This window comes from Pituophis catenifer, unplaced genomic scaffold (assembly GCF_029215685.1).
Source record: "Pituophis catenifer annectens isolate HBS135680 unplaced genomic scaffold, rPitCat1.0.hap2 SCAF_16, whole genome shotgun sequence".
In the NCBI taxonomy this organism is placed as follows: Eukaryota; Metazoa; Chordata; class Lepidosauria; order Squamata; family Colubridae; genus Pituophis; species Pituophis catenifer.
In genome coordinates, this window is record NW_027256896.1 from 10,142,297 (window position 1) to 10,155,901 (window position 13,605).

The 13,605-nt window shown below is 43.5% G+C and overlaps 1 protein-coding gene across 1 annotated transcript in view; it reads left to right on the forward strand.

The window, feature by feature from the left end:
- DNAAF8 (dynein axonemal assembly factor 8) overlaps positions 1-13,605 on the forward strand; it is a 112,279-nt gene that overhangs the window by 15,375 nt on the left and 83,299 nt on the right. Inside the window, 2 exon segments of the mRNA XM_070955327.1 lie at positions 1,851-1,914; positions 1,916-1,996. Coding sequence (XP_070811428.1) covers positions 1,851-1,914; positions 1,916-1,996 — 145 coding nt within the window.

The following is a 13,605-nucleotide window of genomic DNA, read 5'->3' on the forward strand; positions in this document are numbered from 1 at the left end:
AATTTTGTTAAGTGAGTTTTGCTCCATTTTACAATGTTTCTCGTCACATATGTTAAGTGAAGCATTGCAGTTCTTAAATTAATAACATGGTTGTTGAGTGAATCTGGCTTCCTCATTGACTTTACTTGTCAGAAGGTCACAAAAGGGGGATCACATGATTCCGGGACAATGCAACCGTCATAAGTATGAGTTCAAACCTAGGCAGCAACATGGATATTTCTCTATCGGCACAAAGAGAAAATATCTGCTGTGAACTCCACATAGGCATCAGGAAGGGCATCCGGCCAGTAAATGCTCAGCTCTGTTCAGTCGTCCTGATTCCACCCCACTAAAAAGGAATTACAGGATCATCGTACTATCACATGTGGTGGACAAGTCCAGAAACGAGAAATTATTGGGCAAAAATTTGAATATGGCTAGAGAGAATGACACAGCAACATATTGATCTTAAACCGGAGCTGTTCCTGTTGGGTATCTTACTGGAGAAATTTAGTAAAGAAAATATATATTTGATTATACATGTAATAACAGCAGCAAGAATAGTATTTGCACAAAATTGGAAAGCAGAAAAAAATCCTACAAAGGGAGAGCTAATTAAGAAAATATTAGAATGTGCAGAAATGAGTAGATTAACATTAGCAATTAGAGGGAAGGAAGAATCGGAGTATTACAACATATGGGGGCAATTTTATCAATGGATAGAGACTGAATATAGACAACGGGCAATGTAACAATAAGAAATATGGGAAAAATATGTTGTAATACATTAAATTTAAATGTAAGAGGAAAGATAAATATGTACTAAGAAAATGATGATAAATGTTGAATATGATGACACAAAAAAAAATTGTACCCAGATGTTACACTGATTGATTAATGATGAATTGTTTGTTTAAAAATAAACAATTTTTCCAAAAAAAAAAAATGGGATTACAGGATCATAAAAAGAAAAAAAATTGACCAAGTGTGATGAGACAAACAAGAAATTTGTCTCCGGTGCAGAAGCTCTCAGCGTACATGCAAAGCAAAGGAGTAATCATCACCTTCATCATAATAGCAATAAAAGGAGGAGCAAGGAAGATAAGAAGACTAAATGATAATACTACAGCCATATTACATGGGTAAATATATATAGACATATTACTTTTATTTGCCACCCAACTTGCCACAAGCTGTCAGTCATTTTTTTTTTTTTTAATTTGATTTATATGCCGCCCTTCTCCGGAGACTCAGGGCGGCTTACAATGTGTTAAGCAATAGCCTTCATTCTTTTGTATATTTTTTTTATACAAAGTCAGCTTATTGCCCCCACAAACTGGGTCCTCATTTCACCTACCTTAGAAAGGATGGAAGGCTGAGTCAACCTTGAGCCTTGGAGAGATTCGAACCAGCAGAAATTGCAAGCAGCTGTGTTAATAACAGGGTGCATTAACCACTGTACCATCAAGGCTCTTTGATTTGAGCCTCTCAGCGTGAAATAGCTACTTTAATCCTTAATCCTTAAATCTTTGTTAGACAAATCATGGTTATAGCATGTTTTCCTGACCCAAACAGTGGTCTGGAAAGCTTCACAGCCAATCAGAATCTGGGCCTCTTCATCGGTTTGAACCCGAGACTCCCATAATTACGTGGTACTGCCTATTGGCAATCATAAATAATGCAGTCATTGCAATTTATAAGAAAAGTCCTTTGAACCTGGGTGGCTATTAAATTTGAATAAAGGAATGAGCGGATAAATAAGTAATGAAAAGGTCCTGTACATTTTAAGGTTAAGTTTACACATGGCCTCTTCGTGCATGAAGTGGTTTTGTTATAAAAGATGTACGTAAGCTCGCTCCTGTATTCTGCAGGATTGTGGGAAACCAGCAGGAAGAGCAAGTGAAGGAGGAAACCATGAAACGGTGGTTCTGGGAAACAGCTGGAGAAATCAAATCTGCAGCACTCCACCAACAGGAAGCAACCCATGGCTGAACAAACCCCCATCATGTTCCATACGGTCAGTATACAAAGGAAGTTGCGTCCAAAGAGGGGTGGTTGTTGGTGACTTGGAATCTTGGGCTGGATGTAGGTGACTTCTTTTCAGTTTCTGTTCTGCCCCAGCTACGGACCCCAAAGAACGCAGCACACACAAAGTCTGTACAAACCTTAGTTTACTAAATTAAATCAGTTTTTTTTTTCAAACAAAGGCTGTTAATTAACTTTCTTAACAACCTACAAGAATCCAAAGAATAAATAATTGTAATCTTACTATGGTTGGCAGAAAGCCCAGAAGCAATTGTCCAAAGAACTAAGATCAAGGCGCAAAGGAGAGTGAATAACTCTGTTTTCCATGACCCAAAGGTGCTCTTTTTCTCAGGAGGCAACTGGACTTTCTGGTTTTTCTTCGAAGAGGTTTTACTTCTCATCCAAGAAGCTTCTTCAGCTCTGACTGGATGGTGGGGAAATGGAAAGACATCCACTCAGAGCGGAAGAAGCTTCTTGGATGAGAAGCAAAATGTCTCAAAAGAAAGACCAGAAAGTCCAATTACCTCTTGAAAAAAAAAAAGGCCTTTTGGGACAACCATGGCCTGAATGGCTGAGAATTCTCCATAGACACTTGTTATTGTGTTATTCTAAAATAAACATCTGAAAGATCCAGAATTCCGCTACTTTGCTTGCGGAAAGTAAACTTCTGCTTCTGCTCGTGTGTAAATTAAGTCACGTGCCGCCCAGGCAGACGGTTTGGCTTGAAATAAATGCAACGCAGAAGAAATTGGGAAACTGTTGTGGCCCGTCAGCGGCCTGTGAGGCTGGTGGCTGATTCGGACACCGAGGAGGCTGGTGTGGTGCTGCGCCAGCAGCCTGTGCAGTTGGCACTCGAGTCGGACAGTGAGGAGGCTGGAGAAGATGTGGTGCCAGAGGCGGGGATTCAGCCAGAGCCTTCAGAACCTCCAGAAGCTCCCACAACTTCTGGAGGCAAGCCATTCCACTGGTGAACTGTCCTCACTGTTAGGAAGTTCCTCCTTAGTTCTAGATCCGTGATGGCGAACCTATGGCACGCGTGCCACAGGTGGCACGTGGAGCCATATTGTTGGGCACACGGCGTTGCCCTAGCTCAGCTGCAGCACACATGTGCACACCGTCCAGCTGATTTTCAGCAAACAGGCTATTTCCAGCCTCTGGAGGGCCTCTGGGGGTGGGGTGGGGAAGGCCGTTTTCACCCTCCCCATGCTCCAAGAAATCCTCTGGAGCCTGGGGAGGGTGAAAAACAGGCCAACCAGCCCCACCATGCTATCACGTGCCAAAAGCGGGGGGAGCACAGGGGCTCATGCGTGGGGGGGGTACATTGAATTATGGGTGTGGCACGCGGGCGCACGACCCCCTCGCACTCCCCCCGCTTTTGGCACGTGACGGCAAAAAGGTTAGACATCACTGTTCTAGGTTGTTTCTCTCTTTGAATAGTTTCCATCCGTTCCTTCTCGCCCAGCCTTCTTTTCATTGCAGTTACAATACAAATTTTACGTGGTTTTGCAATCCACGCACATCTCTTTTCTTTGGACGGATCTTCATTCTCCATAAATATCTATGAATAAAAGTCATTTCAAAGAGAGAGGACGGGGAGGCTTCAAGCAGTCTGTATGTATACGGCCATCCTTTTTTTTTTCCAAAACGGGCCTGAAAAAACCGGCCTGACAGCGATGCTTTCCGCCTCTCGGATTAGAACGTTCTCCCTCTTGGTGGATTCCTACGCCAACCGAAGAAATTTAAGTTGTTTTGACATCTGAAACCAAAGCGGCGGCAACTTGGCAGCCGTTGTCCCTTTTGATATTTGGAAATGAAACGAGCGAGAGGATAAATGCGTGTGCGCGCAGTTCATTTTCAATCGGATCCTTTTGATCAGTTCTAATCCAGGGTTGACTTCGCCACCAACCATCAGGTCAACTTCGGCCAAGTCTCCTCTTTGGCGCCTTCCAACTTTCGCCTGCTTGATCTGCTCGCTGAGTGTTAGGCCGTCTCTGGCTACATCTTCAAAGTCACCGACTCAGCCACCAGCATAAAATTTAAACTGAGCTGAAAGCTGCAGGAAAACACCAAAGGAGATCAAGGGAAAAATAAATAAATAACCCAAATCCAAAGGCAGGACCATGAGTGTAGCAATAGCACTTTAGACTAATATGCCGGTAGTCCTCGACTTACGACCGCAGTTGAGCCCAAAGGTTTCTGCTGCTAAGTGAGTCGTTTGTTAAGTGAGTTTGGCCCCATCGTACGACCTTTCTTGCCACAGCCAATCACTGTGGTTGATAAGTTAGTAATAACACTAAGCAATAGCACTTAGACTTATATAACGCTTCACAGGACTTTTATAGCCCTCTCTAAGCGGTTTACAGAGTCAGCCTATCACCCCCAACAATCTGGGTCCTCATTTTACCCACCTCGGAAGGACGGAAGGCTGAGTCAATCTTTAGCTAGTCAGGATTGAACTGTGGGTGGGGAGGTTGTTTGGGGAGGGGGTGGGGAATTGTGGTGGGTGGGTGGGGTGTTTGGGGATTGTTATGTGTACTGGACCTGGCCTTTGGGTGTTAAGTGAATTTTATTGTATGGGTATACTGTGTATACACATACAATGACAATGAAGTTATTTATTTATAGAATTGTTTCCTGCAAAAGCCCCCTCCCTGTTCGCTCCTCTTTTGTTTCCTATGGGAGGGGCCAATCATCTCCAAGGTGTGGCTTTACTCCTGAGTCGACCCTGCTTTCTGAGTTGTTCTTGTCTTCTGGCAGCTCTGCGCATGCGCACACTGGGAACAGGCTCCAGCTATTCCTCTGCATCGCTGCTGTCTATCTCCCTCTCTGCCTCCAACGCAGAGCCTCATCTGAGCTTTTCCCAGTCCCCAGGACCGACCTATATTCCTCCCCAACCTCCTCACTGTCTGATTCTGCTGCCAGCTCTGCTGGCGGGCCACAACAGACAAACTCAGCGCCAGGCCATGGGATTCTCAACTGCGAAAGCGCCACCTGCAATAAATCGATGCAGAGATGCAATAGTCAGGTTCCACCATGGGCCATACGTAGCTTTCTACTTGGAATTCTTCGTGGCCTTGGCTCCCATGGCACAAGCAGCATTTTTTTTTTAATGATGATACACTAGTGTGTTCCCCACTTGGAACACGACGATGTTTCAGGCCGCTCATAATGCATCTCAATAACTTGAGTTGAACAGTAATTACCCCGATGCTTAGAATGCGCAATAAATCGTCGGTTTAATGGACCTTGGTTTAGCAGATTACAGATGCGTGGACGAAATCTGAATGCTTTATGCTTCTGTGCGTGTGCAAATTTCGCACCTGCCATTTTGTGTCTGCAGAAGACACCTACAATCCTTGCGTGTGAGTTGCCATGCCATTCCGTGCTTGTATAAAATGCACAGAATACATGAAATACAGAAATGTTATCTGTAAAACCCCATTTGGATTTCATAAATGTTAGCCTTTAATAGACATGCCTTGCCCACTTGTTAGTGGGGCTAAATTACTAGAATTCCTTCCTTCCTTCCTTCTGCCTTCCTTCCTTCCCTCTTCCTTCCTTCCATTCTTCCTTCTTCCTTCCTTCTGCCTTCCTTCCTTTCTCCTTCCTTCCTTCTCCCTTCCTTCCTTCTCCCTTCCTCCTTCCTTCCTTCTGCCTTCCTTCCTTCTGCCTTCCTTCCTTCTTCCTTCCTTCCTTCTTCCTTCCTTTCTTCCTTCCTTCCTTCCTTCTGCCTTCCTTTCTTTCTTCCTTCCTTCCTTCCTCCCTCCCTCCCTCCCTTCCTCCCTCCCTCTCTCCCTCCCTCTCTCCCTCTCTCCTTTCTCCCTCCCTTCCTTCTGCCTTCCTTCCTTTCTTTCCTCCATCCATGCATCTTATACAAAATAGTTTTCCAAGTTTAAAAATCACAAGTAAAAAAAACCAAAAAGTGAAAAAAAGAAAAGAAAAAATACAAAGAAAAAATACAAATACAAACAGATAAAATACACAAACAACAATATAGTATAATTTTAGAGCTTTCCGTATCAGCATGTGCGTTCTGCTTTTGTAATTGACTATTCAATATTTGCCTTCTCATATATTTTTACAATTCTAGTAATAGTATAATAATTATATTATAATAATAATATAATATATTCTGATTATATGTGTATACATTTATCTTTCTAATATAGTCAATGGTTTTGAACATTTATTTCTTATTTGAGCTTCTATTCTCTAGCCACTTGTACTGTCTACTCCAAATTTTATAATATAAAATTTATAATATAAAATATAAAAGGTTGGGTGTTTCTGATTTCCTCTTGGAAAATCATTTTTTCCCTGCAAGGAAACTGTCTTGTAGCAATTTTCTAGTCAGCAGTTCCTCAAAGAGCCAGCAGATGGCTCCAGAATCCTATTAACAAAGGGGATATTGCAGGCCTTATGAATATCCTTTGAGCTGGAAGGGACCTCAGAGGTCTTCTAGTCCAACCCCCTTGCTTCCCCCCCCCACCATTCCTTCCAGGATGGAATAAGGAGACCTTATTCCATCCTGGACAAATGGCTGTCCACTCTTTTTTTTTTAAGACCTCTAGCGATGGAGCACCCACAACTCCAGAAGCAAGCTGTAAATAATCCATCATAACACTGTGATCTCAAGAAGACTTTTGCAATCCAGCATAATGAGCATGGACAGGGACACTGCCATTTAAAACCCCATTACTTTGGCGGAGTGGGGGGGGACACTTCCATTAAAACCATCAGAACCAATTTCTGAATCAAGATGTGTAAATCACAAGACTTGGATTTTCATTGCTCCCTGAAAAGCGAATTATTTTACTGCAGTACAATAAACATACTTAGATACAGTATGTTAGGCCAGCCATATTCCTTTCACCTTAGAAGTTAACTCTCGGGGGAGGGGGTGGATATTCAAAAGCCTACCACCAAAGTCAATTAGTAAGGCAGCTATTGCTGTAGCTATGATTTAAATGTGTGATTCAGATCTAGAAGTCCTTACTTATTTATTAAATCAATTTAATTTAGCTTGCTGGGGAATTCTGGAAACCGATGTCCAAACCTCTTAGATTTGTCAAGGTTGAAAAGCATTGCCCTGAAGAGATTTTCTCCACCACGAAGTTTCTGATTAAGGATTTATTTATCTTCACTTGTCCATATTTACATGAAGGATGGAGATACTTGGTTATTCAGATGTGTGCTCAATAGCAATAGCAGTAGCATGTAGATTTATATACTGCTTCACAGTGCTTTACAGCCCCTCTACAGTCAGCACATTGCCCCCACAATCTGGGTCCTCATTTTACCGACCTCAGAAGGATGGAAGGCTGAGTCAACCTTGAGCCTGGTGAGATTCGAACTGCCAAATTGCAGACAAGCCGGCAGTCAGCAGAAGTAGCCTGAAATACTGCACTCTAACCACCGTGCTACCACGGCTCTTTAATGAGGTCTATTCCTAGATTAGTAGAGATGGTCAAAAAAAGTAAAATAAAGGAGTCCCTGCAGATTTTACTTTGCTAGTCGTTGCCGACTATAAGGAGTGGTACTTATTTCTGTTTCAAGGCCATTGAGTGAGCGCTGTCCGAAGACATTTCCATAATCATGTGGCCAGCATGATGTCGCAGAGTGCTGTTACCCTCCCACCAAAGAGGTAGCTATTTATCCATTCGCATTTACATGATTTCAAGCTGCTAGGTTGGCAGGAGCTGAGGCAAGGATGGGAACTCACCCTCTCGTGTGGCGCCCGGGTCTCAAACCTGGACTGCCAGTAGAGATGGGAGATGGAGAGATGGAGCCTTCTTAAAAAGACTCAGTAATACAAGTAGAGTCAGAAACCATCATAGATGTCAGGGAGGGGCGGGAAAAGAAAAGGTGTGTGACTGACCTCAAGCCTAGCATGATGTCATTGCTCAAAGATGCAAATGATGTCATTTGCATGATAACATGCCATTTGCAATCTTGTGACTTCGACTAGTTGCCCGGAGTTAGCCCACAACGCAAATACCTCTGTAGAGGAGAATATTTGTAGCTCAGGATTGAAATGAGGGCTCCTTGGTGCTCTCTGAGTTTGGTTGCTTTCTTGCAGATGTTTCATTACCCAACTAGGTAACATCATCAGTGCTAGAAGGCAGTGGGTTTGTGGAGTGGAAGAGAAGGGAGGAGAAGAAGAAGACTGTGGGGTCCTTGGATACCTAATTACCCAATTAGGTAACATCATCAGTGCTCATCGTTTGAGTGGTGTGGTGGCCTAGAGGTGGAGCTCTCACCTCACAATCTGGAGGCTGTGAGTTCGATCCTAGGTAGAAGCAGATATTTCTCCCTCTGGGCACGATGAGAATATATCTGCCGAATATAACTCCGCATTGGCGACAGGAAGGGCATCCAGCCAGTAAACATTCCGCTCCATTCAGTCGTCTAAACTCTACCCCGCAAGGGATTATTGAGGGATCATTCAAAGAAGATGATCTGCACTCATCATTTGATTACCTAGTTTGGGTAATGAAACGGTCTGCAAGAAAGCAACTGAGCTCAGAGAGCACCAAGGATCCCTCCAATATCTCTCCGCAGCACATGCCAGCAAAGATAACAGATCTTTCATTTCTCCCCTCCCAGTTTAAATTAATCCTGGCCGAGAAAAATATATATATATACTGTATAATTGCATGTCTTTCGCTTCATCAGGATGTTAGGAGGGAGAGAGATCACAGAGCAGGGGGTCAGGCACAGTGGGTGTAGCAGGAGATGATCAGAAGCCTTTACTGGCTGATGAGCTGTTGCTAGATCCCACTTATAATAGGGAAGGGAGCCCGTGCAGCTGAGCCCAGCGTGAGCGTCTTCCAGTCCCTTTTCTCTAATTATAAAAATGTTAATGGTCTTGTAGAAATATGAAATAAATTAGTCTCCTGTAAACCTTGGGTCCTTTTGGGGTTTGGGCGAAATGCTTGACTAGACTTATTAAATATTACACTTTGAAAGCCGGTTTCAGTGGGAATGAAACGTAGTGTGGTTGTACCACCTTCCCCGTACGGCTCTCCTGCTTGTCCAAACTGCAGGATGGGCTAGTCAGCTGTTGTGGTCTGGCGGCGGTCTGAGGAGCTGGCAGCAGAGTCGGACAGCGAGGAGGCTGGGGAGGAACATGGGCCAGTCCTGGATTCTGGGGAAGGCTTGGACGAGGGCTCTGCGTCGGAGGCAGAGAAAGGGCCATCTGGGAGGTACATGCTGCCTCCGGAGCCTCCAGAGTCGGACCTCAGCGAGGCAGAGGAACAGGGGGAGCTTGTTCCCAGTGCGTGCAGGCACAGAGCTGCAAGAAGGCAAGAACAGTTAAAACAAAAGGGACGACTCAGGAGTAAGGCTGGGAGATTATTGGCCCCTCCCATAAGATTTAAAAGAGGAGCAACGGCAAACATGGGCCTTTGCAGGAAGCAACATTGTTAATTCTGTGCAGTTTAAAGTCTGAAGCTCTGTTTGATTCTGGACTCCGTGTGGCTTTGCCAATGAGGTCTTTCGCAGCGTGTCAAGGGAGATAAAGGTGAGGGATTATCAGCCTTATCCCGAAGGACTCTTTACAACTATTGGGGACTCATCTGTGAATGAACAGAATTCACAGCCATTGAAATTAAAGAGGTTTTTGGGACTACTCGTGTGTTTTACTGACTCAGGAAGCCTAAGTCAGAACATCAGTTTCTCCATTTAGATTTATGGCAGACCAGACCATCATTTAAAATGGCCTAGATGAGTGTGTAAATGAAGACTCAATCTCCCAGGCCAAAAGTATCTAAAAAAAAGTTAAATCAAGGCAAAGGGACCAAAGTTTGTGAATCTGAAACGTTTCTTTACTCGTCCAAGTAACTTCATCAATCAAAATATAGACTGGGTGAAACCAAGCTTAATAGCAGTAACTGTAAGAGGGATCTTGGAGTTTTAGTGGACAACCAGTTAAATATGAGCCAGCAGTGTGCGGCGGCAGCCAAAAAAGCCAATGTAATCCTAAATTGCATTAACAGAGGGATACAATCAAGATCAAGGGAGGTACTAATACCACTCTATAAAGCCTTACTTAGAACACATATAGAATCCTGCATCCAGTTTTGGTCACCACACTATAAATAAGATGTTGAGACTCTGGAAAGAGTGCAGAGAAGAGCAACCAAGAGGATCAGGAGACTGGAGGCTAAAACATACGATGAACAGTTGCAGGAACTGGGCCTGGCTAGTCTAGTGAAGAGAAGGACCAGGGGAGACATGATAGCAGTCTTCTAATATTTGAGGGGCTGCCACAGAGAGGAAGGGGGTCAAGCTATTCTCCAAAGCACCCAAAGGCCAGACAAGGAATAATGGATGGAAACTGATCAAGGAGAGATTCAACCTGGAAATAAGGAGAATTTTGTGACAGAGCAATCAACCAGTGGAAGAGAAGTTGCCTTCAGAAGTTATGGAAGTTTCATCTCTGGAAGCTTTCAAGAAGAGACTGGACTGCCATCCGTCAGAAATGGTGTACGTTCTCATGCTTGGGTGGGGGGCTGGACTAGATGACCACAAGGTCTCTTCCAACTCGGTTAATCTGTTAAAATACAATGAGTGCGATGATGAGTATGTTTTCCCAGTATGCTGGCTGGGAAATTCTGGAAGTCGACACATCTTCAAGTTGCTGAGGTTGAGAAATCCTGCCCGGGCTCAACCCCTATAAAAACTCCCAGTTGCATTCACACAGCGAGCTTTCCCCAGGTCAGTTCAAAACTTGATGCTTGCATTTCCACATCAAACCAACCTTGGTTGGTTTTAAGTTGGCTGAGTTTTTGTGGCTTAGCCCGAGGTACGAAAGGAACTCTTCGGGTTGGTTTGGTGGGCTCTGCAAATCCTGAAAAGAGGTTAATTTGTTACCAAGTCCCTGCATATTTTATGCGTTTTGCGTGTTTGTTTAGTGAGCCATTGAGGTCAGTGGCCTAACTAAATAGGGAAAGTCAAAAATACTGAACTAATGCTTGGGATTTAAATGTAGTGGTTTTCTTGTCCTTGAAAAGCGTTGAGATATATCTGTTCGGCTCTAATATAGTCATTTTGAAGAAGAAGAGGAGGAGGAGGAGGAGGAGGAGGAGGAGGAGGAAGAAGAAGAAGAAGAGGAAGAGGAGGAGGAGGAAGAAGAAGAAGAAGAAGAAGAAGAGGAGGAGGAGGAGGAGGAGGAGGAGGAGGAAGAAGAAGAAAGAAGAGGAGGAAGAAGAAGAGGAGGAGGAGGAGGAGGAAGAAGAAGAAAGAAGAGGAGGAAGAAGAAGAGGAGGAGGAGGAAGAAGAAGAAGAGGAAGAGGAGGAGGAGGAAGAAGAAGAAGAAGAAGAGGAGGAGGAGGAGGAGGAGGAGGAAGAAAGAAGAGGAGGAAGAAGAAGAGGAAGAGGAAGAGGAAGAAGAAGAAGAAGAAGAAGAAGAAGAAGAAGAAGAAGAAGAAGAAGAAGAAGAAGAAGAAGAAGAAGAAGAAGAAGAAGAAGAAGCAGCAGCAATAATAATCCTTGGGACTTAAACAATTCTCTAATGCCCCCACGGAAGGAGAGGAGAGATTTCCCATTCTATTTGTATTTTATCTTACAACAAACTTTGATAAAATTGCAATCCCCTCTCCCCACAAAAAAAAAAAAAACCACTTCTTGGAAAAGATGGAATTTTAAATTCATGGAGATGCTGCTATCAAGAAAATGGGGTCTCCAGAGTGACAAATTCTTCACTCCTGAGTTCTGCAAGGAAAAAGAAAATGGATTTGCAGAAACTCCCGCTGGAACCGAATACTTTGACCCACAGAGACGATTCACAGAGCTAGAAGGATCTATTCCTCCAAATAGAATAGAATAGAATAGATAGAATAGAATAGAATTTTTTTATTGGTCAAGTGTGATTGGACACACAAGGAAATTGTCTTGGTGCATATGCTCTCAGTGTACATAAAATAAAAGATACGTTCGCCAAGAATCATAAGGTACAACACTTAATGATAGTCATAGGGTACAAATAAGTAATCAGGAAACAATCAATATCAATATAAATCGTAAGGATACAAGCAACAAAATTACAGTTATACAGTCATAAGTGGAAGGAGATGGGTGATAGGAACGATGAGAAGATTAACAGTAATGCAGCCTTAGTGAATAGTTTGCCAGTGATGAGGGAATTATTTGTTTAGCAGAGTGATGGCATTCGGGAAAAACCTGTCCTTGTGTCTAGTTGTTCTGGTGTGCAGTGCTCTATAGCGTCGTTTTGAGGGTAGGAGTTGAAACAGTTTATGTCCAAGATGTGAAATTTAGATTAGAATAGAATAACCGAGTTGGAAGGGACTTTGGAAGTCTTCTAGTCCAACCCCCTGCTTAGGCAGGAAACCCTACACCACTATGGACAAATGGTTATCCAACATCTTAAAAACTTCCAATGTTTGGACTATTCACAACTTCTGGAGGCAATTAATCCACTGAGCCAGGAGACAAATTCTGAGCCCAGAATGGCATTTTTTTTCACCCTCGGTATCCCACTCAGTCCAGCTGGTTCACCCACTTCCCCATCGTTTGTTCTGCAATCTTCTTCCTTTAACCTAATTTATTCTGCTTCTCTTACTTTCTCCCAGCAGGCAGCAGTGCTTAGCTGACCTTAGCTGATATGGAAAGAAGCTAAGAATTAGACAGGATTAATATTTATGGGAGACCACCAGGAGAGTCCCAGGCTGTAAACTTGGGCTGGGAAGAAATTTCCCTATTGTTGTTCAGAAAATTAAATGGATATGTATGGAGGCGGTCACCTGGAATTGAACTTGACTCAAGGGAAGCGCTGTTTTATGTTTACTAACCCTCTGGCTCTTGCAATTTAACCATTTTTTCAACTGTAGCATCATAATTACAAGGGACTAGAAGCTTTAGAAACAGATGCATCGCTAGGAATCTAAATCCACATCGATCCAGAACTTCCTTGTAAGTTTCCTGGCATCCTACCACACACACACAACTGCTGAAATGTAAAAAAACAAAATAGAGGCCAAAAAAAAAGGCAAACAACAACAACAACAACAACAACAACAACAACAACAACAACAACAACAACAACAACCCAGGGGCTGATTGAACTGGTGCATCTTTGTGCCCTGGCCTTTTTCAAGATATTTCAGTTGCTTGTGACGTGTTACGCCCTTCAAAAAGATTGCAAAAGTAGCCAGCCAAAGGCCAGGAATGTTGATGCCATCCTGACAGATTCATATTTTCCAGACGGGGGACTTCGAGATGCTTCATATGCAGGAAACGGCTAATTTTATGAAGTACAAGTTTAGTACTTTAAGTGCGCTAACTGAAAGTATTAAAGCCCATTAATGTTAGTGTTACTCACGCTTCTACAATCAGATGTTTTCTCTAATAATGTGAGCCCAGGCCATTGAAAGCAGATTTATGAGGAACCTTCCTCCTCCTCCTCCTCCCTCTACCCCTCCCCTGTCCTCTTCCTCCTCCTCTTCTTCTACTTCCTCTTCCTCCTGTACCTCCAACTCCTTCTCCCCCCTCCTGTCCTCCTCCTATTCCTTTCTCTCCCTTCCACCTGTCCTTTTCTTCCTCCCACTTCCTCCTCCTTCTTCCTCTTCCTCCTCTACCTCC